At 36.0% G+C, this 26,622-nt stretch overlaps 1 protein-coding gene across 1 annotated transcript in view; it reads left to right on the top strand.

Moving 5' to 3' along the window:
• DNER (delta/notch like EGF repeat containing) overlaps positions 1-26,622 on the top strand; it is a 113,552-nt gene that overhangs the window by 27,731 nt on the left and 59,199 nt on the right. Inside the window, exon 2 of the mRNA XM_056498954.1 lies at positions 20,334-20,630. Within this exon, the coding sequence (XP_056354929.1) occupies positions 20,334-20,630 (297 nt within the window). The remainder of the gene's footprint in view (positions 1-20,333; positions 20,631-26,622) is intronic.

The raw sequence follows: 26,622 nt of genomic DNA, 5'->3' as shown, positions 1-26,622 counted from the left end.
AACAGCCCATTTCTGTCTTATTTCAAAGGAACACCTTCCTGCCTGACTTTAAATCTACAGGCTCTTGCTCCAGCTGTGGCTTCAGTTCAGCAATTACAGTCAGTTCTGGGTGCTGCAGAATTCTGATAATGAGACTTTGTCAATTTATATAGGTCACCACAAGGACCCAAGGATAGAAATCAGATAAGAGGAAGCAATTGGAAAGGAAATGTGAAAATTCAGTGACCATATCTTTTAATAGGGAGCTAATTGGGTAAAACTTTTAATCCAGAAGTTTGATTAGCAAAGCCTCCGTAAGGGTTTAAGACATGATACTTTATGGCCTTTCCTTTCTGGGTGGAAGACTTTTTGTGATGTCCATGGATTCAGATGCTTTAAAATGCAGAGGCTTACTGTGTCTGCCAGGTTTTTCCATAGGATCCAGGTAGAACAAGTGTTAATGAATATTTAAACATTTTGCAGGTTTAACACTGTGCAGAGGACTGAATATTAGAAAGGTTCTCTTCTCCTCTCCCTCATTTTAAGAACTTTCTTGTTGGCTTAGAGATGTAGTATTTAGAAGCCAAGATATCTTGGAGCGTATGAAAAAAATCTCTGTAGAACTAAGGGGATTTTGCCCAGCAAGTGGATTAACAGTATAATTAATTTGTACGTTTTTCTTTGATCTTTGAGAGATTCCAAAATTATGATGATCCATGTAGCAGAGGATCCAAATAAAATTCAACAGATCATTAGTAAAATAAGTATTGATGGTAGCACTCAAAGGCCAAGTCAGGCTTGGGTTAAACTATTATTTAGCATTATATGAATCAAATAAAAGATTTTAAACAGTCCAGAAACTTAGTCTTTTGTAATTATAAGCATCTGATACACCAAAAATAAGAGATGAATTCTGATACGTGTGTGCTTGTGTTACTAAAACTCACAATTAAATGTTGGTCTTCATTCACTGAAGAAAGTGCAAGATTTCAACAAAGGAAATTATGGGGATGTTTGCCAATGAATATAAGTTTTGGATATAAATGTTGGATGCAGAGTCCACTATCAAGGCTTTATTTTACTTTGTTTTAACCCATAATTTAAGATTATGTTGTAGCCTACAACACTTATGTATGACTTGTGGCTTATCCTCAAAAATTTACTGTATCTTCAAATAAGTAGAACAAAATATAAATCCCTTTCTGTTTATAAAGAGGTAAATATAAAAAGTCTTCCATAATTTTCCGTGTCGTGTAAGATTCAAGGGCTCTGAGTAAAAAAAAATATAGGAATTGAAATTATTTTAAGCTGGAATACTTTTGGGACAGATACAAAGAGGTGTACTTTTTTTTTATTTCCTTATGTATAAAACTCTCTTAACCAGCATGGAATTTGCTATCGTTGCATCTTATCTATAGGAAATGCTTAGAGAAGTTAGGCTGCATTTTCTTTAAAGGAAAATTAATAAATGTAAGCTTTTACATTTCAAGGAAAAAATTAAAATTGTGCCTAAATATTGCAATACACAATCAAAGTTTGTCGATATGTAATTGTACAGTATAGCAAGTGTTTAGAAAGGGAGTATTTCCAAAAATATGTACTTTAAGAGCTTGGCTTTGAGTAATAGAGGAGTGGGGAGAGGAGAGATTTTTTGTCTTTGGCTAAAATAGGACAAAATCTGTGACCTGCAGCGGACACAGTCTGAAATTTGTGAACTCAAGAAACTCAAGAATGGGTTTGAGAGTAACACATCTCCTAATAACCAAGACTCACTGTAATGTATTCTCTGGATCTGGGATGATTGTGAAAAGAGTAAATTCCTACTTATTTCAACAAGCACTGCAGTGAAATGAAATATTCTTTCATTTTGTCAATGTGGGAAAGGAGGGTGAATGCAACAAGGTAAGAAAGGGAACAATGGATGGAGCTGATACAGTAAAGGTCAATTGTAAGATAGAAATATCTTATCCTGAAGATAAGTCTCAATCACTCTTGCATATTTCACATGTGTGTAATTTTTCCTTCCTTCTCTTGCATAAAGCCACATTTCTAAAACAGTTAAACAGATTTCCACTGTAAGACTACAAGAGCCTTTATAGGATGGACCAACAATAAATCACAGAAATGTGGCCCATTTCTAGCCATCTCAGGCTGAGGTGATCTTTTTTGAATGCCAAAGAGAAGAAATTTTATTTTGTATTAAGTAAAAGTAGATGGGCTACTGCTCCATGAATCTTACATGGGATATTTTTCTCTACACCAGCCTCTACCTCCCAACTTGCAATGTACTGTGTCATTATTTTGGAAATTATCACTGATAAGAAACAGCATAACCAGGAAAATTTGTGATGCATTTTTGAAAACACAATTTTTAAGGCAGATGACATTAATACACACTGAACTAAGTAATCTATGGGACATATTTTTGGTTCTAAATAGGCCGTTCATGTGTTTGGTATATATTAAATAATTTATATTTTAACTGTTTCTTCTTCAAATTTTGCTTTCCCTCTCAAATAGTTTTTGACAACAACCTTAGTTGTTGTCTTTCAGTTTATTTACTCCTAGCCCTTCCATCCCTAATGCAATTTCATGATGCCAATGAACACTATCTGGTGCTTGGCGTTTGACCTGTGGGTAAATATTGATTGTAAGAAAAATTAAGGTCGATGTCCTGTTTGGTTCAGTTTTTTTGCTGCAGAAATCAGAGAGTCTGTAGTATTAAGGAGTGTGCAAACATATATTTAAAATTCCTGTGTTTTGACTTTATCATATCAATTTTGGGAGACTATATTTAAAGAATGTGAGATGTATTTTTACCAGTATTTCTTTCCCCAGCCTCAGGGGTGTTGTTTGCATTGTTAGGTCATTTCTTACTGCTGGCTGCTGTGGGGTGTAACTTGTCATATTTTGACAGGCTATAGAGAAAAGACTTGATGGTAAATCAAGAGAATTTCTCTCATCTAGCAGTGCAAGTACTTGAATATTAACAATGTAGGTGTCATGCACTGCTTCAGTTGTAGGGTTTCAGTATTTCTTATTGAATATAAACTGCTGTCTTGTCATGTCACTAAGTATCTTACTACTTGCTTTGTCAATAAGTAGCTTGTTCTGTCTCAGGGCTTGATTGTTTTTATAGTAACTACCAACTTAAGCTCAATTTTCCTTCAGTATAAACATATTTTACACTAGTTGGGTGGGGTTTGTAAATAGAACTGACACATTTTAGTAGGTGAGTTTGATATAGTTGTAATATGCTGACAAGTTAATAATTGTGTCTATTAGGAATTCAAAGGAAAAATTGCATAGTTTATGGGTGTAGTCATATGTAATATAGTCAGATGCATTTTTTCATAAGAGCTCTTTATGGGAAATAAAAATTACAAGGGGAAAAGGTTGAAGTATTCTCTGAAAGCAGAAAATGAGTTAGTTAAGATTAGTGTAAAAAAAAAATGTTGAGTGTGTTTTTTTGTGTTGGGTAATAACTCCTGGCCACAGAAAGGCTGATACAGGATGTGTCTACTGGGATGGAGATAAAAAGGTAGTTTTAATTTTGGAAATATTTCAATATTTCTATAATAAGCAGAGCAGGTAAATAGGTGAAATAGAAATGTTGGCTTTTATCTATAAAAAAAAAAAAAAAAAGAGGGAGAGAAAAAGAAAGAATGCATGATAGTGCTTTGTTTTGCAAGATCATTGCAATTTGAAATCTAATAAGGATTGGTGATGAAGGACCATATTAAAATGCAGACATAATTTTCTACTTAAAGAATAAGTACAGTTGCAGTAGGGTATATCCCAGACTGTGAATGTAAGTCCAATTTCTGCACTCTAGAGCACATTTTTTACAGCTCCAAGCTGATTATATTGTGGGACAAGAAAATATGACTAGTTAACAACATATGGAAAGTTATTGTAAAGGAAACAGAGTAATTATTGTAGGCATTTTACCAGATGGTTTGTTATCTAAGAACAGCATTGCTTTGCTTTGCTTTTATTTTTCTGTCTTTGCAATCAAAGAGTGAGCAGAAGGAACATACCCTAAAGAAATTTAGGATGGGATGGTGCCATGCTTCAATCTGCTTGTAATACCAGCCTTTCAGATTCCAAATATTTACCTGGCAGATCTCTACATGTTTGTGATGGAAAATGGCTTTATTTTTTATGTGCTAGGTACCACAGCATGGGGTTACAGGCACACCAACAGAGCTACTTGCTGCCAATCTACTGGCTTATGGGGGAGCGGTTTCTGTGGTTGGCTGTTCAGTTAGTGTAGCCAATTTTTTAAAGTTGCATTTCAGACATAAATAACATTGACTGTGTTCCACAGAAGACTAAAATTGCAATGCAAGGAAGTAATATTTCAAGTGTTCCTTCGCTTTTTATCAAGATTCAAGTTCTATTTGAGATCATAAATTAAAATGAAATTGCTCATTATTTTGTTCTTGACATTTTTGTGTGCAAGAAAATTATTCCTGAACGTCTTCATCAAGTATGCAGTCTGTTTGAGTAATGGATAATAGAAAGGTAACAGAAGTGTGACAAACCAAGCTGGAAATATATTGGCAAAGCAATGTCACAAAGCTTGCGCATGAGCCACCTGCTTTTATCTTACCTTTCAATCTGTTTCCAAATGCAATACTAATTCACAAGACCAAGAAGACCCCTTAAAACTTTTCTGGCTTGCAGGCTTCACTTCACTCTCTTAATCTATTGAGGGCCAGAGCATGACTGCTGGATCTGGACTGACATTTAACCTGAATGTACCTAGTCACTAAATTACAGTAAAATTGTCTCGGAAATAATTCATTCCTGATAAGCTGTTTTTTGAACTTAAAATAAATAGAAGTGAAGCCATTGGCAAAAGGACAGCTTTGTATATAATTATGTTTATAATTTGTTTATATTTTGTCTCTACTTATGTTTTAAATGCATGTGTTCTGGCTAATTAATTGTGCAGAAATTGACACTAGGACTATGGAAATTCCATTTTACTGCATGTGTTGTGGTTTTCTAGAGGTCTGTCTCTTTGTTCCACTTGATGTGGCAAAAGCCAATAGTGAAATAGAATTCAGTCTTGCTGAAAGCCTTAGTGAGCAAAATTTTAATCTCATTATCTGATTTAAATGGGAATTTAATGTTTCATTTACTCTTCTTTCTTTTTGGTGTCACAGGAAGTCAGTGATTTGGCAGAGGAGACCAGAAGAATAGAAGTCACTTTTTATGTACTGTATCTCTCTGCCCTTTAGGCTTCAAACGTAATTTCAGTAGTGTTTCACAAATCTGGACTTATTTCTTTCAGGGATTAAGACCATGAGGATTTAGTATGTATCTGATTGTAGAAGTTTTTTTCTTTTGAGACCACAAATGTATTGTGCTTCTGTCTCTTTTATTTTTTTTCCCCCAGTGTGTATTTGGCCCTGGAATTGAAGGAGGTATTGATAGAGGGTGCATATGGAGACTGATTATCAAAAATTGACTGGAGTTTCTCTGAATCAAATGCAGGAATGTTAGGGTAATGAGTTGTTTACTGCCAAGCGGTATTGATTCTTCCACATGAGGAGCAACAGATCATTTGAGCAGGGAGGGGAAGTTGTATGGATTTGGTAAACTAGCAAAGCAGACTCCAAGGTTGTAAAGAGGAGTCCTTTTTTTTTTAGTGATTTTTGGAAAGGAGAGTGGATTTTGCAAGCCTGAGTGTAAGAAAGCTTTTGGACTGACTTGTAACCCAAGTATCCTAGTGTAGCCAGCACAATGGAAAAGGGATTTGTTCACATGCTATTGACTTTCCACCCGCTGTACTCCTTTTCTCTCCTTTTCACCCATTAAAGTGGGTTCATGTCTGAAATCTCGGTGTCTGAGTGTTGGTTGACTTCATTGTCAGAGGTAAGTGATGAGTTAACATAGTCCCCAATGAAATCCCCTTTGAGGACACATCACAGACCATTCTGAGCTGGAAGAGACCCACTATGAGAGGGTTTCCCCTGAAGCAAGTGCACAGATGTTTGCATAATGATGTCCTTCAAACAGGAGATTATAGAGATGTTGGGGTGTCTGTGAAAGGACTTGAACCCAGAGAGACCAGAGTAAAATTGGAGTGAGCAAATGAAATGCTACAGAAACCCCGACTTGGTAAGAAGTTCAGTCTGTTTATGAGTATCCATCACAGAACTCACAGAAGGTATTAAGAGTTGTTCACATCTTAATTCCTAACACCTGTTAGGCAGGGTAATGGTATTTTCTAGGATATTTATTGATTCTCTAATTCTGAATCGTATTTTGAATTTGCAACTTATACCTCTTTACTCAAGAATGCAACTATGCATGAATGTCCATTGCTCATCAGAAGCTGATTTCCAACATATGTTTGATCATCAAGACCAGTCTCTGAGGGAACAGTTACAGTAGATTTCCTGTGATGGTACTTAAATTATATTATATTTTAGCATTTACAGAGAACTTACAGAAAATTTGATCAAGAAGCAGTAGCATTGAGATGAAGAATTTCACAAGAATGTTTTTTTTAAAGGTGAGCAGCAGCCTGGTTTTTCCTGAAGAACAGAGAAATGGGACTATATCATTTTCAGAGTGTTTCTGTTCCAAAATGTAGGTCTCAGTAGTTTTAAAAATTCTTTCTGCTGTTCCCTGCAATAGATTAATTGTTGTATTCCTCCTACATATTTACTTTTTAACTAAAAGCAATAATGGAATATATGTGCATAAATAACATTTTTGTCTTTAACACTTCAGAATTTAATTTTTTATATCTCTTTCTCCTTAGACTATAATTTCAGAAAGTTGTGCTTTAGTATTCTAAGTATTTTGCAGCTAAATGCTTCAAGAATGCATCTGCAGGGGGAGATTTCAGCTTAAAGATACAGTACCAAATCTAGCAAGTATAGCTGACTTGTTTTTTAAATGTTTGCATATTGACATGTAAAATACTTGTGTTCTTCTGTCCTTGCAAGACAAATCTATTTTTGGGGACAAAAAACTGTAGCACTAGCCATATGTCTCCCTTTATTTCATCTTAACTCTGCATCTTGTTGCAATTGAGAAAATGATGTTGAGCCCATGATTCACCATCTTATAATATTAGAAAATCAAGCTGATTCTGTGACTAGACTTTTTGATTAATTAATGCTTCTTTCTCTTGTATTGGCAAAATAAGTTTATGTCTGTCCTGGTCAACTTCTCTTAGCTTTTTTTGCTCTTGCTCTAGACTCTTTGCCAGTATTTATTTCCTAATGTATTTCAGAGTTGGCTCCTTTCTATATTAAGCAAGAAATTACTCAATAAAAGAACTTTTTATTTTCATTTAGAAAACCCACTCCTTTTTCCCAGAAAAATATTTTTATTGGGTCTTTAAATAAAAAATAATTTTTGTAATGCAAAAAGTAAGTCAGTGGGAAGAGATTTGCCAGGTTTGATATTTAATCATGTCATGGTTTATCTCCTGTCTATAAAGAAACAAACCAGAAAAAAGGTGAATAAAGAGAAACTAAATTTTTTTTTTTTTTTACTTTTCTTTTTGTTCTCCTTACCTTTGTTACCCTTGTAACTACTTATGTAAAACAAGTTTTGAATCAACAAACAGTGAAAAACAAGGACTAATGACAAAATTTTTACCTCAGTGAGATTGTGTTCTTCCATTTTGCAAGTACAGCATTAAGAATCTACTCCATTGCACTTTCTATCCTCAGAGGGAAAGGCAGTGGTGTAGTGCCTTAAAATATCATGTAACCTGACAGAAAAAGATGTGTAGAATATGGTGCAGCAGGGATTTAGTGAGCCATTTTTTTGTCCATCACCAGAAGCTTCCTGCAAGGCATGCCCATAGGAATGGTTTAAAATTGTTACTATTATTTTTTTTCCTATTTTTACTAACTTTTAAAAGAAGTTTGTTGTAGTATAAATGTGTTTGCTGAAGGTCAAGGACTAAATGTTGATGCAAGATGTGTGTGTGTAATTTTCTATCATTTATAAAAAGCCTGGCATTTGTCAAAATATTCCATCTCATCCCATGACGTAAATACATGGAATGGACAACTTGAATTCTGTGTTGGGCTGGGTGCACCCCCAGTGACAGAGATACTGTGCAAAAGGTATTTGACTGTTTTGCTATTTGTAGACTTGCTGTTTGGCTGCCTGTTCAAATGTTTCCTGAATCACCATCTTTCAGTGTAGTTACAATAGGAGAAGTGGCATTTTTAATATCGTGACTAACACTTGTATCAGAACTAAGCATTCTGAGCGACAGTGTCCAAGTGCTCACTAATGCATGATGTGGAGGCAATATGCTGGGTGATAGCCCCAGAAATAACCTAGAATTATTTTACACTGCCAGGAAATACTCACTTGAATTCTTGTAGCTGTTTCAAAAAGAGATAAGTGCTTTGACCCCTAAAAACCTGATAATCTGGGGGAAAATAACATCAATAAACACTTCTTTCCTCTGGAGTGCTCTCAGACACTCTTATGTGTCTTGCTATCTATTATATCATGAATCGATATAGAAGAGTGCCTTTCAAAAGCCCTGATATTTGCCACCAAAAATGAATGTTTTGTTATAGGAACTAATGGAAACTTGAAAAAAAAAAGTACACAGAAAACTATTAATAATGTAAGCATACATGTAGGACTCTAACTGATGAAAGGCTGCTGGGGTGATCTGCAGGAAACACAATTCTGCTGCTGTTGCCTTTGTGTTCCATCCAAAGCTTGCCAGCATGGCTGTGATCACAGCTGAAGTCTTTGCCCTTACAGTTCCTGTGGGTCATCACTGTGGGTATTGTACAGGTGTGCAGGGCAATGGGGACATGCAGAACCTCAGAGGGGCTGTGTCCAAACCAGCCAGGACAACCTGGGCCTGAATGGACTAAGTAGAGGGCCATGGGTCGTACATATAGGAAATGATATATAGTGTCAAAACAAATGAGAATTGGTCTAAAAATTGCTTTTAATATTTTGATTACTGTGATGAAAGGGGCAGAGAGAAGAGCTGAAGAATATTGCAATTCCAGTGTATAAATCCAAGATGTACCCACATGTCTGGTACTCTCTTTCCACACCCTAAAATGATACTGAAGGAAAACAAGGTGTGTGAAACAACTTGTAAATATCTCTCTATATCTCTGTTCATCTCTTTCTCAAACACAGTTGTGATAGAAGTCTCTTAAAACCATAAGTGATTTGAAGAAGAGCAATGCATTTGCTAGGTATCACAAGATAAGGCATAGGGACATATAATAATATATATTAATCAGACAGAAGATGTACATTAGTTATTACCTTTAAGATTTTTTAGATGCTATGAAATATTGCATTGGAAAACTATAAGTAATTCATAGCATCAAATCATGAAGGGATAAATTAATATTGGTATTACTAGCTAAAACGGAAGATTTGAAGTCATTCAAATGGAGTAATAATGGATTTGGAGAAGAAAATAATATGGGCAATGACATGAGACATAAGTTTCAACTTGTCTGAATACAGATTAACTCATGAAGGTAGACCATCAAAAGAGAAATTTAAGTGACATAAGTTGTGGAATGGTATTGTTTAAAACCCACTCTTGTTTCTAGAGCTTCTGGTAGACAGCAAAATGACAGGGTACACACAATGTAGTTTGATGATAGACATAGAGTCTTTTGATATATGACCTCAAAACAAAATTCATGGGAGAGCTTATTTGGGTCATGCCCTGCTTTCTACTGTGCTAGAAAAACGGACTGTACAGTATTGTGTCTGATTTCATAGACTCCAGTGTTTAGACCAACTAAAGAGAGATTTGTGCAGCAGCAGCCCTATAAGGATTTATGCCCTATAGGGACAGGCCCCCTTCATTTGTGCCCTTTTATCTAGAAGGGTCCCAAATCCTGTCCTTCCTTTCAGGAACTGTTCATTAATATTGTAATGCATTTAGTAAAAGCTGGGGTTTTAAGCATAGGTTTAAAATGATGGCTGATGAGTTTGCTGCTGGGCTGAATTTTTGACTCAATTTACTATTTCTGCCACGTGTCTTTCATCATGTTGAACAATGAGTATGCATGGCCTCTTGGAGACACCAGTAAGAACATCTTATAACAAACAAGTTTCCTCTTGACATCTCTGATGTGACAGTGAGCACACTGAGAGTCAGATCCCCTATTTATAATGACAAGCTCCCTGCAACTTGCTTCAGGAGTCCTGAGATTGCACACAACTATCCCAGAGCGGGAGGCTATGCACCACATTTTTACTTCCCTAGACCTACAGATTTTTTAATTCTTCTATTAGGAAGCACATTCCTCTGTACTAAAGAAAAGTCAGAAGGCCTGAGAGTGGTTGAGTAGTTGAAATTAAAAGAAAATTGTCAAAACCTATCATGAGAATTGTGCTGGCATAGACTAGCAAGACAAAACCCTGAGCAACTGTTACTGGATGGCATGGGAAAAATGGTAATCCATTTTATTTGAATACAATTTTGGAAGGTCTTTTGGACTTCAAGATAAATTTGTTTAAAAAAAAAAAAACTCCAGAAAGGATGTTCTACTGAATGTGCAAAACTATTGTTTCAGGTGAGGTTAAAAGAAGGACTGCTTCTCGCCACTGAATATAAAGACCTATTTTATGGATCTGCAGACTGGCTTATTCTCAAGGTTCAGGCATATGCTGCTGTTTTCATACCTTAACAAGTTAATGTGTGTTAGGTGCTGTGAAGTAACTGAGTTCACCCAGGCTGTCATAAAATGTGAGATGCAACAACGTTGTAGTTGAAAGTGCTTTCACAGAGAGGGATGGTGACAATGGCAGTGAGTGCCAACATGAGTGAGTGATGGTATTTAGCAAACAGGATCAGAAAAATTTGGGGTTTATCTCCATCCCAACATTGTTCAAATATTTAATCCAATTCCTTTTTGCAGTAAAATGGTAAGTTGTTCAGGGATGAAGAAGTGGATGTTGATTTGAAACTCTTTGGACATCACTCTTTATCTGTGGGCAGGTGCTTTGTTACAAGATAAAGATGCCTTCAGCCCTGTCTTAAAATTAAAAATCACTTTTGACCAGAAAACTGTTAGGTTCCTACTCCAGAAAGGAAGGCTTTGAATCCTTGTGTGCTGTAACAACGAGAGGACTGAAGTCAGCTTCTTCACACTGGCATCTCTTTTCACCTGCTCTCTGTTGATATCAGATCTGACATTCCTGCAAATGTCAGATGCACAGTGGTGTTCAGGTGTATTAAGTATATTAATTAAATGTATTTAGTAGTTGATTTAGGCCCCAATAACCATATAAAAATGTAGCTGGGTCATGGAATTCTAATCATGAGTCCAGAGGATTCAAATCATGGATATATTATATAAAGGAAAGAGTTTTTGAAATAGAAATTATGGGGAGTAATATAACCCAACACAGAAAACCACAAGTGTGTACTGAAAGTGTGTACTGAGAGAATGCATTCATGGGTTTGCAATTTTTTAAATCTTTCTTTCAGTATTTCTCCAACTAGACTATTTTAACTTTGGATCTGATAGGATGTTTAAGTATGAGAAATAAGGAAAAAAAAACAGTAGACCACATAGCTGTGATTTACTGTGCTGTCAGTAGTACTGGATTCAGTGCAGGAATGTTGGTTGTTTGAAAGTGCTGGAATCTCATACTCTTCTATTTGACTCAGTGCATAAGCATTTGCTGTTTTATCGATTGCCAGTGCCTCAGCTGCCAAAATGCCTTCTTTTTGATGTGTTGTGGCTTGAAACAATAGCAACTGCTTCATTTCAAACTCCCCAAATTTTAATTGTCTTTTTCATACTTGATTTGGAAAGTGTGACATCAATGAACCTCTGGTGATGTCACATCTCCTAGGTACCTTATGGATGTGTTTATTATCTTTTCCTGTTTTCAGACCCTTTTGTGGGCAAAAAGCTATGAGAGTAGCCAATTGTCACATCTGCTCAGTTTTTCAGGATTTCAGGATGGTTCAACTGCAGTTTTATGCACAACTCACTGTGTTATTTAGTCCTTCTCTTGTTTTTACAAGAACTGCATGTCTATTTTGCTGTATCTCACCTAGAAAAGTGTGAATCCTCAGACTTGGAAATTGAGAAATACCCTGAGTACTTGAACTAATGAAGTCTCTTTTGTATAAATTTGTGTCTTGAGGTTGATTGATGCTGATGGTAAAGAAAATGAGAACATGGTTGCTGTTCTGCTGCTGAACTTTGGAAGGGTGCTGTGTTCTGTAGATAATTAAGTGTGAGCTTACACTGTGCACCTTTTGTCACTTACAGCACCTACATAGGCTTCATGCTTTACCTGGGTGCTCGTTCAGGCAATGAAAGTAAAATTTTAAACTATTTTTTACATTTCTAGAAAATTCTCTAATCTGTTTTGTTCAATATTTTTAAGGGCGGACAAACATGTAAAACTCAGTATTCCTGTAGAGACATTATAGCATGCTACTGGTTTTAAAACAGCTAAAATTTTAGGAATTTAAGATCATCTTACATTGAATAGGATAAGTAATTTTCTTAGGCAGTTTTGAAAATTCAAGTTGCAGATCGTTTGGGATTTCTTTTTAAAAAAAGATAGTTAGACTGTATTTCTCCCTGTGCTAATCCTGGTCTCATTATAACTCAAAATATTCATGGAAGAACTTTAGGATTTTGAAATTATATTAGTAACATTATATTAGCCTGTGACCCATATGGTTCATCCCAAACTTTTATTTATTTGAATTAATAAATCTTTTCTTCAAAAATTTTAAAAAAGTCTTTTGCATGTAAGCTGAAAACTTGCTTGTGTGTTTTTTTATAGAATTCTACTCATCCTTGTTTTAGGTCAATTAAAGTATTTTAGAATAATATTATATGGGAGCATAATTATTTAATTTCAGCTTTGCACTAGTCCAGTGTAGGAATAAAAAATCTTATGAATTCTCATATCATTGCATATTTTAATGTCCTATCATAAAAATATTTTGTGTACCCTACTGTTGCTCAAGACAGATTTCTTCTATAAAGGGAAAACAATATTGAGAATAAAGTTACAATTGAGAATTCTTTCACTTTCATATTTTAAAAATGAAATAATATCATAAGATCTAAACAAACTAGTGTATTGTGCCACCATGACAAATGTAATGTTTTGCCTTCACAATTGCCCCCTAGTTTTGCCACCAGTAATGAGAGAACCACTGGGGTCCCAACTAACAATAGAACAGTGTGCCAGCTCTTACTGAGCGTAAAAACCACCAATGCTGATCTTCAGAGACCTATTGGTACTTCCTAGATCCTTTGTCTTAAGTAGTCAACCTATCTTTGTGATAGATATCCTGACTTCATTTTGGTTTTTATGAAAAAGTGTCTTTGCTGAGTATGGGCATTGCGAAAAAAATCAGGAAACTTGATTAGCTTGTCTGCTTGGAATCTAACATTAAATCTGCTGTATTTATAAAAATCTCAAACAACTTGAATGTCCTTTCACTACAGAAGAAAGGCAAATATATATTTTTAAAAAAGGATTGAAAGTAATCCAATGAGAAGCAGAGAAAAAAAACTAAAGTTCTTGTCAATAATTGTTTATGTACATGCTGACATCTTACAATTCTCAGTGGTTAGTGTGAAGCAGGTATTTTCCTTTCACTAAGGGAGAGGGAAAGTGATCTCAATTTACTTTGCAGTTATTTCAGGATACCTTGAGGTAAGAATGTGCCTGAGGATAGGTAGAGCAAAGCAGTTTGTGTCTGGTAACTTATTACACAAGGGTAAACCAGACATTTGCTGGAGCTCTGTTTTTAAAATCTATCATGCTGTTCAAATTCTGCTGTGCTATGTTTGCTGGTTTTCAAATAGATTTGGGCACCCATGCTTTGGTTTGCAATTAAACAGACAATTTCTTTAGGCATTTTTTTTCTGCTTCACTGAAGTAAAAAAAAAATGTTTTATATCCATTTATTACATTCACTGGCAGTTTCATTACTCTGAATATTCAAAACTCATGGAATGAGAATTGCAGCTTGGAAGAAATCCAAAGTTCTCATTGTTAATGGTGTTTCAAAGAATCATATTCTGAATTATCTGATAAAGGTTACACTTTATTAGATTTATTGATAGCTTTCCTCACGGGTTGGACATGGAGTTGAATTGCTAAATGAAAAGAGTAAATGTTTACTTCTAGAAAGAAGTTGCTTATATTCTATTTTCAGTATGATACAGCTTTTAGCTTTGGCCTTCTAAACCTTGATTAATCCCAATTTTGTCACATGGCTTGTAGTTAGTTCATAATGATGGTAGCTGACATAACTGCCAAAGTCTTGTTTTATGTAATAGAGAAATGTGTCGTTCTGCTTACACTTTTTAAGGGGTGGGGAAGAAAACCCTGATTGCTCTGGCTTCCAGGACCTCTGTAAAAAGCACTTTTTATTACTTTGTTGCTGCCCATTCTCTTAAATCCCTGATGCTCAGGTCCCAGACTGGTGTAATTCATTGCCATGGGCAGCTCGTTGTGTGAAACACCATGATGGCACCTCCTTCCTCCTACAGCCTGTGACATTCCAATTGCTGTAGGGACTGGCTGTGTCAGAGTGCCCTGCCAGGCAGTGTGTCACTGTGGCTGCTGCATGGGGGAGAAGGATTATGAGGAGCATCCGTAAATTCACACATCACAGGCAGCTTTTAGGGACCAGCCATTTAAGGTGGTGGTACCTGTGTGATCATGGTGCTGATTGTGTTCTTCTATTTTTACATCCTTTTGTGACAAAAAGCTCTCATTCATCCTCACTTTCCTAATCAGCGTGTTTTAGCCCCTTTTATTTCTGTTGTGCTCGGTCACAGCTGGAAAATGAATGTATTCTTCAGTGCATCTGTTTTGAAGCAAATTTTGTTTTGAAGAAGAATAGTGTCTAATGATGCAATATTAAGATGGTTATCCTGTCTATTATGGGTTAATTAGAAGAGTTAATATAACTTATGATTTTTTCTTAACTTTAAAGTTTGCTGAATAATCCTGTAAACACTTCTTTCCATTGGAGCAAAGAAGTGTTCAGAAGAAACCAGAATCACCACTGAAAGTAGCAAAAGAGAAAGACTATGAAACAAACCTGAATAACCACAGGTTACAGATTTAGCCTTGCTCAACAGGGATGTATTTCTTGATTGTATTTGTTTGTATTTCAGTGCTGCTTGAAAGTTCCTATTGCCTCTGTCTCTGTGGTTCCCATCCTCAAAAGAATTGCTTTCTAACCAGCCAACACAGGCAGTGGGAGAAAGGAAGAGAAGAGAGAAGGGATGTATAATCCTCATTTTACAGTTGGAAAGAGGAAGAAATGGAGTCTGACTGTTCTCAGCTCACACAGGATGTCTCTGGGAGAGCCAGAAATTGAACCTAGATATGTTGCTTGAGTCCTACTGAGTTTCAAGACAGTCTTTTCTCAAAAGAGAAGAAAATGCATTTATTTGATATACTCATCTCAATGCTTTCCCTGTGGATACTATTTGGAACATTAGAGGTTTTTAAAATTTAAATTAATCTTTTTTTCTTGCTTTTTATTTCATAGTTAGCACTAATATTTAATGTGAGATGGAATGAAATTTACAGCTTCACTGTGTGAATGATTGAATTAGAATAAATTTTAATAATAGTTTGAACATAATTAAACAACTTTTTTCAAAGAGATTACATTTTTAGATAATCTTTATTGTCATTGCTATGTGAAAGATTTAAATCTGTTTCCATCTCTTTTTCATAAATTGATGCATATGCAAAAATAGATGATATTTCAGATGTGCTTAAAAGGAAAAATATTTTTCCTGCCTATTTTATTAAAAGTATATAATGGCTTAGACTGTAGGTTATAATTATTTTCTTTCTAATGTATTCTGAAGTTGATAATTTTTAATGTACCATGCAAATCTTGAAAATGATGTGTCTGATCCTGGGGATATGTGGTGGATCTTCCCATGATCTCATCTGGGATAGAAGCTGTTTGCTTTTGTATTGGAGAATCTCTTCAGCAATGTAGGTGCAAAACCAGTTTTACTTTTATTGATTTAGACTTCTCCTAAGATCCCTTTTTACCAGAGCACATGAAGAAGCTACCTGTCTAAGTCCCAGCCACTTGAATAACTCTTTATCCACAACAATTTACATTGTAACTGGAAAAATTGTCTCAGGGAGCCATGGAAAGTTGAAAACTTTGGACATGCTAGTTTTCAATGTCTGCAGGCTGTTTCAGAGGCAGTGAATGCTCCTGGACATATGCAAAGTATCAGCCTTTGACATCATTGTGGCAGCTTGGCTTTGTTAACAGGTTAACATCCACTATGTAGGATGGATTTAAACTGTCTGCTGAATTCTTAATGTGAGGACTGCATTTACTGGGGAGTTTTTCCCCATATTTTAGTGAAGTTGCAAGCTGGTGCTATATTGTCTGTGGCTGTAGGCAACAGCAATAAAAACTGATCCAAACGTTAATTTTGTGCTAACACATCTAAGAGGGGAGTTGCAGGTGGAAGACAGGTTTGGCACAGTGTTCAGGAGTTCATCTGTAGCCTTGGCTTTAGACTTACCATTCTATTTTTTGAAGCTCTCTGGAGGATCTACCTGGACTGTCTCCAGGTGGAACAAGCAGAACCACTTTGAAGAGAAGGTGAATGAGCATCGACTGACAAATTGGTGTCATCACAAGTAGTACTGGCAGAAAGATCTTGCAGATTTACATCCTGCAGTGTTTTATCTTGAACTGAAACCTTAGGAAACAATTGGACTGGCTGGCAAACCATCCATGTTTGTGAGTGTGATTCTTAAACAAGCCCAGTTTATATTATACCATATTCAGTCTGCCTTTGGAAAATTAACTGTGATATGAAGGGCACCTTGGAATATATCTGTCTTAGGATTCTATTGGAAAAATGTTTCAGGCATTACAATTGTCCAGGCATATGGAATAGTAATTGCTTGCAAATACATTTTATGCTTTTTAGCTTGGCTCTGTCAGCTGCAACGGCTGGCTGTGCCTGTTTGGGCAAGGGATGTATTATAGAAACAGACAGACTTTTAAATGAAAAAATGGGGATGAAAACAAGAGGCCTAAATACAAAATATACATTTTTAATAGTGACTATGGAAATGCCTAAAACCACCCTGGATTTTTTAGTAGTGATCATGCTGATTTAGTATTTATTCATGTGCTATATGGATTCGTGTTATTTTCTGCCTTCTTTTCTCTGTGCAACAGTCTCTGAATATACAGTGAACTGCACAAGGAGTGGCTAAAAAGGGAGCTTGTAATTGTGTACTTGCAGTATACTGACATTCATCTCCTACTTTTGAGACCAAGGTTTTCGTTTTTCCTTTTGTTTTGGTTTTGTTTTGTTTTCGTTGGGTTTTGTTTGTTTGTTTATTCATTTGTTTGTTTGTTTGTTTTTTGTGAGCTTCAATAGATTGTTGAAGGTTAAGCCTCGAAATTTTGCTAGCTTTAGTTCTGATGTAGCCGTGCTGTTCACTGTGTCAAATCACAGATCACTTGGCTAACCATTGCTGCCACCTTGGTGAGGACCAGAGAAACCACAGAAAGTCACAACCAACACAAATTAATCAATTTTATTTGCTTATCTCTTTTTATCTGATAATTAAAATGGACTCTTTAGTTCAACAGAAAACCTAAGCACAAAGGATATTGATTTGTTTTGATAGGCTTATTGAAAAACAAATGAGCTTTTGAATTACTAGTAACTAAGTAATGAGAATGATGATAAAATACTGTGAAGTGCTTCATAAAACTAAGTTCTAAGTCCATGACTGAAGTTCAACATCTATTCATCTTTTTAAAATTTTTCATCTAATCTAAACAATTTTAATTTTCACTTCCACTATACTTGAAAGGGTAGGGGTGGTTCCTAAAGCATAAGGTGTTCTTCAGTGCATGGCATGGACAACACTGAGAAGGACTTAATAATTAATCAAACACATCTGTTTCAAGTCAAACAAACTCAAATCAGTTTGCAGCATTTTTTGTTATTGTGCTTGTAAAGTTAATGGATGCATTCAATAATGGGGGAAGTGCCCTTTGTGGTTGAAAACGTGATTTTTTCTTTCTTGTTGCTAGGTTTGCAGATAATAACCTTAGGTGTGGCAAGAACAATTGAATTACTAACACAAAATAGACTTATTTTGAATTTGGATTGATTGTGAAAGCATGAGTAAAGAGCTTATCCAACAGTAGGAAATCTGCAGTTCTTTGAAACACAGATCTACGCCAAGAAACTAGAATATGAAAAAACAGTTGCACGCAATTTTTGAACTGGGCTTTGTTCACATGTCAACACATTTTATCTTCAATACTCTTAAAGGAAAACTTCTATGAATATCTCTGGCACTCGGCAGTGGAGCAAGCTTAAAATGTAACTGACAAGCCATAGAACAGAACTAGTTCCTTCCTGAAAATTGTTGTTTTCTGTCACTTAAATATTATCTCGTGGAGAAGAAATGTAGAAATTGTTCTCTGATAACTTAGGTATTCTTTTGATTTGCAGGGGAAAGAGACTTTAAGGAGATAAGCCCTTCTGAACATAAAAATCCATACTTTCTTGATATGTAAAGTATATATATAAACTTGCCATATAGTTGAGTATTAAAAATTAAGAAGAGTCAGAGCTTGATGCCTGATATATAATGTGCCACCTTATATGTATTAGATGTGTCCTCAAGCAAAGTAAATAACATCCTGAACTGTGACCAAACTAGGAGATAAATTAATAGACCCTGTATTTTGAACTGTCCTCTGTGGTCTCTAAGACTTCTAGAACAAAATCTGACATTGACCATTGACTAACTCCAAAATTAATTTTATGGTAATCTTTTCCTCTGTTTTCTGTCCAGAAATGCTATAAAGCCTGGGGTATATAAAAATTTGAGCCAAAAAAAGAATCCCAGCTGAAGTCAATAATAGTATTTTTTTGTATAAGGAGTTTTCATATTAAAATTTGGTGTCCCTGACACCAGACCTTTGGATTAATGGGAAGATAAAATTCCTAGTGCTGACCCAATACTTGTTTTTTACATTAATGATAGTAAAGTTTTTTGTAATTCTTGAGATAATTATAAAAAAAAAAATATTTAATAAAAAATAACCGTGCTGCTTTACTGAGAAATATAATACAAAGCATTGCTTATTCAGAGATGAGCAGAAATATTGTACAGGAAAGAATGGAGTAACCTTTAGAACTGGAGCACTTGGGTGAAATTTGCATTTAAAGATGAGGAAATGCCTGATTTCAGTGGTGTGTTTTCCCTTTGATGTGAAGACAAGTGAAGGGAGAGGCCTGATGGTCTTGTCGATGACAGTGAGCCAGCATCATGATTTAGCTCTCCTTGAGGCAAGCACTTATTCTGTATTATATAGGAAGCTGTTTCCAGGACAAGCAAAAGTATTGATGCTCTTGCAAAAGGCAGTGCTAAACTTTGGAGTCCCAGGTGCAAAAATAAACATCTGTCTGGAGGGAAGGGCCTGTCCTTTCCAAGGAAATGGGGGAAGTACAGCTAATTTTTCCAGGAGATGAAACTTGAAGAGTTTATAGATATGTTCTGTAAATGCATTATGGATGTAAAATTCAACATAGAAAAGCGAAGACGTTTAAGCTTAAAGTTAGTGATAACATAAGAAACTACAAAATAGTTGTAGGTAAATTCAAGATAGAAATTAAAGGTGTGAAAGCTCCCGGCAGCATTTTTTGCCGAGCTTAGTCTTGTCCTATTGTATTACAAATTCTGTTTTAAAAACAGACATGGTTTTCCCCCTGCTTTCTAACTCCTGTTAGAAAGCTTCCAGCACCCAAATGAATTGGACTGTGAAACTGCTGTCCACAAAATGAAGTGTAGGTAAAAGACCCAACTCTTTTACAAAGGAAGTTGTGTTCACAAATAGGATTGTGTGATGTGGTTAGCTCTGACCACACAGAGCTGCTTTGTAACCTGCTGATCTGTATGAGTACTATGCCCTTTCCTATTCCTGTCACTCCAATATATCTGATGTTTTCCCTGAATAGGTTACTCTTTTAAGTCTGTTTTTGAAAATTCTTGATAATGAATTGTGGCCACATTCCTTTTTTGTGTTTATCTCTTTGCTTGAATGTGACAACAGTGAATTAGCATAAATGGTCTGAGGAAAGTAGTTAATATAGATTAATTTGTATTCTTCTTTAATCCTTTGAATTTACCTCCTTGAAGATACATCAAAGATGAGTTTGGTTCATAAATATGTTCAGAAGATAAATACAGTAGGGGGAAAGAATCCTGTTTTATGGTATTTTTAAAACCAGAAATAAATCCTTTATAATCAGTAATTGACCTATATGATATGTTTTTTCCAGTTTGTTTCAGATCCTTGTGCCAGCAACCCCTGTCACCATGGTAACTGCAGCAGCAGCGGGGATGGCTACCTCTGTCTGTGCAGCCAGGGCTTCGAGGGACCAAACTGTGAGCGCTCCCTGCCCAGCCTCGCTGCCCCACAAGGGACAGAGGCCACCCCAGCCCGGCACAGCAGCCCAGCCTCGCCCACCCTGGAGCCTGACATTGCTCTGCCCCGCTCCAGAGCCACGGTGACGTTACCCACGTGGCAGCCAAAGGCGGGACAGAGGGTTGTGGATCTCAAATGGGATGAAATAGAGGTGAGAGTATTCTGGCAAAGTGAAAATTCACTGACAAAAAATCTTTAAAGCCTTACTTTCAGGTTGTCATTTTTGCATGGTTTTATGTTGTCCTCGTGAGAAGACTGAAGATATGATCTCTGCCCTGAGTTAATATCCTGGTAAAATTAAAACAAAACTCCATTTGATCTATGTTACGAGTAATGGACATAAGTTGGCTCATGTGTTGTATTAGATACTTCTTTGAAATGGGATAATATTGTTTCTTCCAGTCAATTGTGTGACACCATGTCTCTAAAAATCAAATACATTTAGGAAATTCTAAAAGTTAAAGCAATATCTTTAATATATTTTTTGGTATTTTCCATTATAATCACATTTTATTACATGTTCCTGCATTATTAAGAAAACATAGTTACTTAAGGATTAAAAGTGGTTGTTAATACATTACACAGGGCACAACTCTAGGGATGCAATGACAGTGCTGGAAACTTTTAGATGTTTAAATTTTAAACATTTGTTGTAACTCTTACGAACAAATCTCTGTCAAAACAATATCTAGTAAAACTACAGCTGGTAAGCACACAACATATGATCCTTAAGAAATGTGATCTTTGCTTTCCACTGTGTTATACTACACCCTATTTGTAATGCCAAGTTTTTTTAGATGGACTCAAGTATCTGCAAAAATTAAAAAAAAAAAACCTATCAAACTTAACCCAGTTATTGTTAAAGTAATAATCAGCTTAGTACCAAGTGCTAGAATAATGAAAATTGTTGCTGAAAAAATATTTTAATTTCTAACCTTAGGAGAAGAATTATAGTTTTTGTGACATCTTTTTCTTATGAGACAGGCCTTGTAATTTTATTTCAGTTTATTCAGGAATAAATATGTAAAATGTCAGTTGTAGCTTTTTTTTTAAATGTTTCAATGAGTTTGATTCTCCTGAGATGTTTTAACATACTACATAATGAGAAAGTGAGCAGGCAGGAGTTTAATCCTGGAACAAATTATTTTTCATCACTCTTTGCTAGCCCAAACAAATTTGTTGATGTTTCCACTGTAAAATTTATTTAATCAATTATCTGAAAGTAGAATCAGCCTATGTAAAATATATGTTTGGTATGTTATGACCCTCTGATTTTAACTGAGGTGTAAATATTTATAGGGCTGTAATCCATTTCAGTGGGAATACTGGTGGGCAGTGTCTGGAGCATAAAGCTTTATTTCCTGGAATTCCATCATCCCTATCTATTTATTTACAGTAGAACATATGCCAGGCACCAAGGATGGAGTTTGGAGAGAGCATTGAAGCAGAAACAAACAATGATCTTCTCTTATTACTTAGTTTAAATGCAGTCTCATCTCTGCATGAGTGGTCCATGTGTCCTGATCAATTAAGGGCATACTCTTCCCTGTACCAGATTTCCCTGGTGTGTCTTCTTCAATCTGTGGTATGGTACTGTATAAGGAACATTTCTGCCTGGTTTGCATTTTAGGAAGATTCAGTAAGAATTTCAGTCAAACAGATAATTGACAAGTGGGTATTTCAGTAGCTGAAATTCACCCTTCTGCATGTCGTCTGTTACCTGAGAAATACAGATAGAAATATCAATTACTATTGCATGACTAACACTAGCATGGAAATTACTTGCTATACTATTACAAAATTGCTTGTGTTGATATGTTTTTAATAAACTGTGATGAGTCTTGTATTTTTGACAAGCCCTCCAGTGTGGCATAATGACCTTCTACCTTGTTCTTTGGAAATCACAGCAAGAGAGATGATTATCTGAAACAAAGAGATTTCACTTGCTGATTCAAGACATCGTATCTGATCTATATTAGCTAGGGAGAGTTCATTTGCCTGAAGGTCTGTGTTCCAAAGCCTCTTAGGTGGAGGTTTTAAAAGTAAAATGTGTTAATAACGAAAACACTACCTTTCCTCATAGCTGTAAGAATTTTGCAAAACTTGATCCTTCTTTGCTCTCTTAAAAGGAAGAGAATAAAGTAGCTGTAGGTTTTAAATTGCAAAAAATGTACTGTTTTGATCTTTGCTGAGATTCAGAGAACAACAAATACTGGAATTATACTGTTGTTTGTTTTTTATAAATTTTCCAAGACAGTCTGTTTTCCAAATTATTCTATACTGATACTGGAAGTGATTTAATGTTCTTTGGACCCTTTTGTCTCAGAGAGAAATTTTGCCAGACTCTTTCCAAGTAAACGCTTTCATTATCTTTCAAGGATGAAGTTTCCATGAAAGCTTTTGTGGGAAGTTTTGGGAACACAAAGAATGAACACCTGAGAGAAGTAAGCTGTTTAGGAGAAGCATGATGTGTACCTACAGTTGGGCAGGTTTTCTGTATTTCTGGGGTACCAGGGATACATTTAGCGCTGCTTGCTGGAATTAATTGTCTCAGTAGTGTCTGGACCAGTAGGTAACACACAGATGTCTTTGGATGCAGTTCCATTTCTTAGAGTGATCTTCATATTAAAAATTAATCTTTTATTGATATGCAGATTTAGGAATAAAATCATAGATTGTAAGCAAGAATATTTTCTCTCAGTTGATTTTCTTTAGCATAATACAAATTTCTTTGTGCTCATCCATTGAAAGATAATTCTTTTTCCTACTTGGGGCAGCTGGTTCCCCTTGCAAGAGAGATCCAACTAATAAACCACGTTTCCCGAGTTCAATCACCTTTTGTGTTACTGGGTATAAGAGGTATTGATTAGACAGTAATGGAGGGAAAAAGAAACCGTCTCATTAATCCCACTCAATTAATGAATTTAATAAAGGTTTCAGTGTACAAAATCAACCATAAGAATAGCAGTACCGTACTCTTATATACAGCTTTTAATAATAGACCTGAAATTCTTTTTCAAAAGAAATCAGCTGTATTATTCCCATTTTACAGACTGAGATGCTGAAGCACAGAGCAGTGAAGCGATTTGCCAGGTGCACAGCCAGAAATTAGAATGCTGAGCATGTGAGTCCTAGTCTAACCTTCTATTTATACTGCAATTTTGTGCTCAGATTCAAGGGTTTGGAACTAATGATTAGAGGCTACAATAAACTTCTAATTCCCCTTGCAGTGGGGACAGCATTCATTTTACGTATGTCCTTAGTCAGTAAATTGCAAGGCTTTACAAAGAGTGTGGCTGAATCAGGTGTAAAATCCTAGAAGAGAGTATGCCTGCTCTGTAGCAATAGCAGAATTATTCCTCAAGCATATTCTTGAAACAGGAACCTTTAAGTCTTGACTACTTTGTGTTGCTAAACGTTTGTGCATGTTTTTGTCTAAGTATGGTATGGGTGCACAAGGAGAACAGAATCTGAACAAAAGCGAAGGAGAGATTCATCTGAGATTGGTAAATACAGAATAGAAACTTGCTCCTTAGAAATGACACCTTAGGAATATCTTTGACATGGAAATGGGTGAAGGTTAGAGTATATATGCTTGCTTTTTTCTTACCCTGTTTTCTTGGCATTCCCTCTTAGGACTGCTGTCAAAGTGCTGGAATGTGTATAGTTTTGGTTTGGCTTACAACAGCTCTTCTAACTGTATATAAGATTTGTTTTGGAAATCTCTATAATTTTTCTTTTGCTCTGACAAAAAGATATTCTACTAACACATAAGGAGAATGAAGGCAGCACAGATTTTGGTAGAATAATATTAGCTTTCTTCTAGGATAAATCTGTAACTTCAACCTCTCCTCTACAATATTAGTTTATGGGACTTTTTGTTTATATACAAACACCATTTTCATAGACAGCTTAATGTAGGCATCTCTGGATAGGTGCTATTCTTTATTATATTTATTTTCTAAATAAAACACTAAATGTCTCTAAATGCTCAATATGCTTAAACAAAACTTATGTAAAGTTTATACAAACCTCAGTTTCTTATGTTCCATTATTAAATCATGTTTAGTAGATAATAGTAAATACTCAGTTCCTAAAAGCAAAGCTCTTTAAGAAAGAAATTCTAGTGAGTACAATTATATCAAGATATTGAAGGTCTTCTCTTCTGAAGCTATATTGGTGAGTGGGCTCAGGATTTTTGGTTACTCAGAGCTGTTTCTTAAAAGTATCTGGATTCATTTAACTACTGCAGGAATCATCCTGTTTTTAAGTCCTAGAGAGTATGAGGGGAAAAAGAGGGGGAAAAAAAAAAAAAAAAGCCTGATGTGTTTACTCCCTTTCTGTGTTTTGGTGTAGAAATATCTATAGCTGACTTGACAGTCTTAGGTTGAAGTTTATGTCCCAGCTTATCCTCCAGCGACCTGAGCTCATACACCGCATGCAAAGATCTGACTATGTGGAATTTTTGCTCAATGAACTTGTTTGTGCAGTGTTTACCTTTTTTTGTGAGAACAGCTCCATACACTGTGGACTATAAATGACTATTAATTGTTCATGGAAGCAATCTTTATTGAATGACTGGGTTGTGATCTAAGCAGAGGATAGGCAGCTAAGCCTCACACAGCCACTTGCTCACTGCCCCATCCAGTGAGACTGGGGAGAGAATTAGAAGGGTAAAAGTGGGAAAACTCATGGGGAGATGAAGACAGTTAAATAACTTAAAAAAGGAGAAATAGAAAACAACAAAGGAAAAACCTGAACAAAAGTAATGCAAAAATCCCCAATTACTCCCAACCAAATAACTGACGCCCAGCCAGTCTCTGAGCAACAGCAGCTCTGGCCAACTTCCAGCTCAGTTTTACTGCTGAGCATGAGCTCCTGTGGTGTGGGATGTCTCTTTGGTCAGCTGGGATCAGCTGTCCCACTGTGCTCCCTCTGCACCCCCAGCCTACTTGCTGGTGGGGCACTCTGAGAAAGAGAACAGGCCTCCATGCTGTGTGAACACTTTAGTGATAACTAAAATATCCCTGTTATCAATCCTGTGCTCATCACAAGTTCAAAACACAGCACCATGGAAGCTATTGTGAAGAAAATTAACTCCCACCCAGCCAAAACCAGTACAGACTGGTACAGACTGACTGAATGTCAGATTTTATGAAGCTGACAGTGAATCTGGTGGATGGTTTGAGACAAGAAGGCAGCTTGCTAGTATGATCATTTAGGTAATCTATCTGTCATTGTGTAAGAGAGCCTCCTGTGCCTGCTGATGCATCTGTCTCTTGGAATTGATAGTCTGTGACAGAAAAACAAAGCTTTATTAATGTTATCTGGAGAATTGCCGTGCACTGGAATGTGCTGGATCCTCTTGGTGCTGTGGTTGCTGACTCTACAAAGTGACTCTTGCTCAGATGAGCAAAGAAACAAAGACTGCCAGCAACAGAATTCACTGGGTGGATGTGCAGCCTTCCTTACACCAGGTTTCAGTGCTACAGTGACTGGTAAGCTTTCTCATCTGACACTGCTTTTGTATGCAGTCTGTCAGTCTCCCCCTGGTGTTCTCCAGAGGGGCACTACTCCTACTCTAAACTTTTGCTTTCCCTTCCTGTCATAAGTAAACCTTGATTTTCTTTCTGTTTCTGTTTTTTTTTCCAAGCATTGTCCCATCTGAAAAGAAATAACTGCAGAGATGTGGAGGTTAAGCTAAATGACACTAGACTATTCAGAAGCAGTAGTTTTTCTACAGAGCAAGGGTACTGGAGCTGCTTTTTTCTTTTCTTTTTTTTTTTTTTTTTAGATTTTTTTTCTGTGTTCAATTTCTGTGCTAGAAATGAACCTGCTTTGTTGCTTGACATCCTGACAATAAGTAAATAGTACTAGATCCCTCTCTTATAGTTCTATGCTTTTACCTTTTGTTTTCTTCCTTCTCTTTTCATTTTTTATTTGCCAAGATCTATAGTTAGAATCAAACATGTTTTATTTCTTTCATATATTATTTTCCCTTGCTTAAGGAAGACTGCCAAGCATGTTATATTTCTTAGAAAATAAGGGATACCTCTTGCCACACTTACAGGGTCAGAAGATAATAAACCCTGCAGTCCTTATTCTGATAGAAATGTAGTTACCTGTTCAGAAAAACAAAAATT

Source organism: Oenanthe melanoleuca, chromosome 9 (assembly GCF_029582105.1).
Source record: "Oenanthe melanoleuca isolate GR-GAL-2019-014 chromosome 9, OMel1.0, whole genome shotgun sequence".
Classification (NCBI taxonomy): domain Eukaryota; kingdom Metazoa; phylum Chordata; class Aves; order Passeriformes; family Muscicapidae; genus Oenanthe; species Oenanthe melanoleuca.
The sequence above is the reverse complement of the archived record's forward strand: the minus strand, read 5'-3'. Positions and strand labels throughout refer to the sequence as shown.